This window comes from Octopus bimaculoides, chromosome 6 (genome assembly GCF_001194135.2).
Source record: "Octopus bimaculoides isolate UCB-OBI-ISO-001 chromosome 6, ASM119413v2, whole genome shotgun sequence".
In the NCBI taxonomy this organism is placed as follows: Eukaryota; Metazoa; Mollusca; class Cephalopoda; order Octopoda; family Octopodidae; genus Octopus; species Octopus bimaculoides.
This window is the reverse complement of record NC_068986.1, coordinates 1,398,364-1,402,297: the sequence shown is the minus strand read 5'-3', so window position 1 is coordinate 1,402,297 and position 3,934 is coordinate 1,398,364. Positions and strand designations below refer to the sequence as shown.

The 3,934-nt window shown below is 35.2% G+C and overlaps 1 protein-coding gene across 1 annotated transcript in view; it reads left to right on the top strand.

The window, feature by feature from the left end:
• LOC106881075 (28S ribosomal protein S18a, mitochondrial) overlaps positions 1-3,934 on the top strand; it is a 6,613-nt gene that overhangs the window by 1,368 nt on the left and 1,311 nt on the right. Inside the window, exons 2-4 of the mRNA XM_014931291.2 lie at positions 320-351; positions 654-767; positions 1,602-1,725. Of these exons, the coding sequence (XP_014786777.1) occupies positions 320-351; positions 654-767; positions 1,602-1,725 (270 nt within the window). The remainder of the gene's footprint in view (positions 1-319; positions 352-653; positions 768-1,601; positions 1,726-3,934) is intronic.

Here is a 3,934-nt window from a genome sequence, read left to right as displayed (position 1 = left end):
GCATAAAAATAATTTTTAATTCCATTAGACATTCTGAAATACTATTAAGTTTCATTCAATTTTAACAAAAGTAAAATCGGACAGAAATTATGGGATGACCGGATAGTAATAAAATTTTTTTAAATAATATATTTCTTCTTTGGTCTGCTATTACTGAAGGAAAAAGAAACATAGGCAATTAGTCGACTGGAGTTATGTCAAGAAACTCAATTCTGTGTAAAAGGTTTTTTACTGAAACAGCTTTTGTGATAGAAAAAGTTTTGGTATTTTTTTTTGTGTCAAACTTTTCTACTGATCTTTTTTTTTTTTTCATTTACAGTTGTATGTAAAACAGAAGGCAACGTGACAACTGTAAGTTTAGTTTAATTCACATCTTTCATTGATTTCATTTTCTGTTTTTAATCTGTCATAATGTTATGATGGATTATTCTTTTGTTGTTTTACTTGTTTCAGTCATTTGACTGTGGACATGCTGGAGCATTGCCTTAAAAGGTTTGTAGTCACAAAAAGAGCTCCCAGAACTTTGGTGGGACTGAACCCAAAAACGTGTGTTTTATTGCTTCTTCTTTTTTTTTATATAATCTTTACCTATGATATACCTAAATATGTTATTACCATGTAAGATAATATTTAGAATTATTTTCTTGCTTCAGATTGAAGGGGTTCGAATCCCCTCACCTCGAAAGGATAATGTCATCCCTGAGAAATACTTCAGCAAACCAACTGCATGTCCCTTGTGCCGACTAAACCTCAAAGTCAAATACTCTGTGAGTTTTCATCAACTTCTTTGATTCAAGAATTCACAGACAACATGTTTTGCTCCTTCATTTTTATTTATTTAAAAAAATATATTTTTCTTTCAACACCTTAATAGTTAATTGATTCCTTTGGACCCAACTTTGCCCTTAGTAAAGAAAGGACAATAATATAAGGTACCAGTTTAGTACGAGGTGTTGAATTAATCAACTGTAATCTTCACTCTGAAATGTGTGACCTTGTGACTGTTATAGACCCATATTAACCCTGCAACATTTAAACCCACCGTATCCAGCCCAAATATTCTACCTGTTTTATGTTCAAACTGGCCAGATCTGGCCTCTCATACTTTCTCTACAATGTCATTATAAAAATAGACCATCACACTATTGTAAACTTGAAGCTTCAAGATAATGCATGATTAATTCAAATCAACGTGGAACTGCTGCTGTGGCCCATATTTGTGTTTCAGCTAAATACTTTGTTTTGACTTTGTTAGTTTCTAATTCATTTATTTTCACCTCCATTTTTCCATGCTTGCATGAGTTAGACAAATATATATTACTGGGGCATCGTTTTACAGCAGGATGCCTTCCCTGACACAAACCCTTGCCTGTTTTCCAAGTAAGGTATATCTTATTTCACATACTGTTGAAAGTGTAATGCCAGTGGATGATTTGTTGACAGGGAAATTACCACAAAGTCCAGCACTTGTAGCTCTGCAGTTTTTCATGTGGTTGAGAATTGAACTTCTTGTCTGAAAAGATGAAAATAAATCATAGCTAAAACAACTTCATTTTAATTACTAAAATTTTCTCCCTCTTCTCTCCTCTTTTCCTCTCCAGGATGTACTAATTGTTAGTCAGTTTGTTGATGCTTTTGGTAAACTGTTACCTCAGCATGTGACCAAGCTATGTAATCGCCAACACAAACACATGAACATGCTTGTCAACTTTGCAACCAGAGCAGGTAATGTTGAAATTCGTCTTCTAAATGATACTTTCCACTTCATTCTAGGTACATTGGTTTGTTTGGAAATAACTAAAGTTAATCCATTTAAAATCTTCCATTCGATTGGTATCTCATGATAGTTTCTGTAGCATTAAGCCGGGGAGGATAATATTTCCTCCTGGACAGAATTTTGTTTTATTACAGTTAATATTCCAGACCTGATGCCTCCTATTGACAGATATTTATTCTATATAATTCAGTCCATCTAAGACAATGGTGACTGACATACTTAATGATTTGCTGCCAGTTGCTATCAGCTTTGTATTAAGTAAAAAAGTAAAATCCCTAGCTGGTGACTGGAGCAGGAGGCTCTGTGTACTACACTCTTGTGCCTTGTTGCTAGCAGCTAGGTGGCTTGAGGTATATAAAATATGTTAACAAACCTAATGTAGTGAGTCAAAGAATTCATTTATTAAAATAATTGTAAGGAAGAAAAACATTTGCTTAATGATCAATTGTGGTTCGGAAGAAGAGTAGGGGAGATAACTCTGAAATAAATATTGAAGGTGTATATATCATCATCATCATCATCATCATCATCATCGTTTAACGTCCGCTTTCCATGCTAGCATGGGTTGGACGATTTGACTGAGGACTGGTGAAACCGGATGGCAACACCAGGCTCCAGTCTGATTTGGCAGAGTTTCTACAGCTGGATGCCCTTCCTAACTATATATATAGTGGTAGAAGAACTTGATTTTGGCTAAAATGCTAGTCTTTGGATATCATAACACATCACATCTGTTCGTTTCATTTGTTCAAAATCGTTATAAATTTTCTCAGTCATCGAAGATCCTGCAAGTATTGATAAAACTGTGCTTCACTGAGGAGGTCTGATGAGACTGGAACATGTCCCTAGTTATCACTGTACTTGCTCAGTCTCTTCTACTTTTCTTGACCAGAAATAATCAACATCACTCTTGCTATCACCTTCATCATTATTTATTACCTTATCATTATTTCATGTCTGCTTTCCTTATTGGTATGAGTTGGGCAGGTTGTTACTACTAACACCATTGTTATAAATCTACCAGTTTGTAAATTAAAATTCTTGATATATACACCAATGGTTTTTACATGCCACCAGCAACACCGAGGTCTGTTTTGGTATGGCTTTCATGGCTAGATGTCCTTCCTCATGCCAACCACTTTACAGAGTGGACTGGGCACGTTTTATGCAAACACTAGTAAGATCTGTTTAGCATGGTTTTCACAGTTGGATACCCTTCCTAATGCCAACCATTTTACAGACCAACCATATATATATATATATATATATATATATATATATATATATATATATACGTATATATATGCAGGGTTGGCCAAAAGTCACCTGACGGTAAATCAGAACCCAATTAATTCCAAGATTAAAACAAAGAATAATTTTATATGAGACTTCGCTAATAAATAGACAAATGTTGAAAGAAAAAAATGGTGATTTTAACTCACAGCATTCATAATTGGAATGAATAAATAAAATCGAATATTAAGTATTTATGGGATTTTGATTTACTGTCGAGTGACTTTTGGCCAACCTTGTATATGTATGAGAATTATACCCAAGTTTATGTCATTAGTTTCTATGTATGTTTCACCATTGTGATTGTTTGGAATGACAGCACTGGATGTTCTAAGTGCAATTGAATTCTTTACCACAACAGATCATTAGGGAACACTTTAAATCTACCAGTTTGTAAACTGGAAACCAGAGTACTTCTTAGAAATTAAAATTCTTTATATAGATCATCATTTGATGTTTGTCTTCTGTGGTGGCCATGAGTTGGACAGTTTGGCAGGTGCTGGTAAGCCAGAGGACTGCACCGAACTCCACTGTCTGTTTTGGCACGGGTTTTGCAGCTTGATGCCTTTCTTAATATCAACCACTTTACAGAGTGGACTGGGCACTTTTTATGTGGCACCAGCACTGGCAAAGTCTGTTTGGCATGGTTTGTACAGTTGGATGTCCTTGCTAATGACAACTATTTTACAGACGAACCATATATATATATATATATATATATATATATATATAGGCACAGGCATGGTTGTGTGGTAAGAAGCTTGCTTCCCAACCACATGGTACCGAGTTCAGTCCCACTGTGTGGCACCTTGGGCAAGTGTCTTCTGCTATAGCCACAGGCCAACCAAAGCCTTGTGAGTGGAT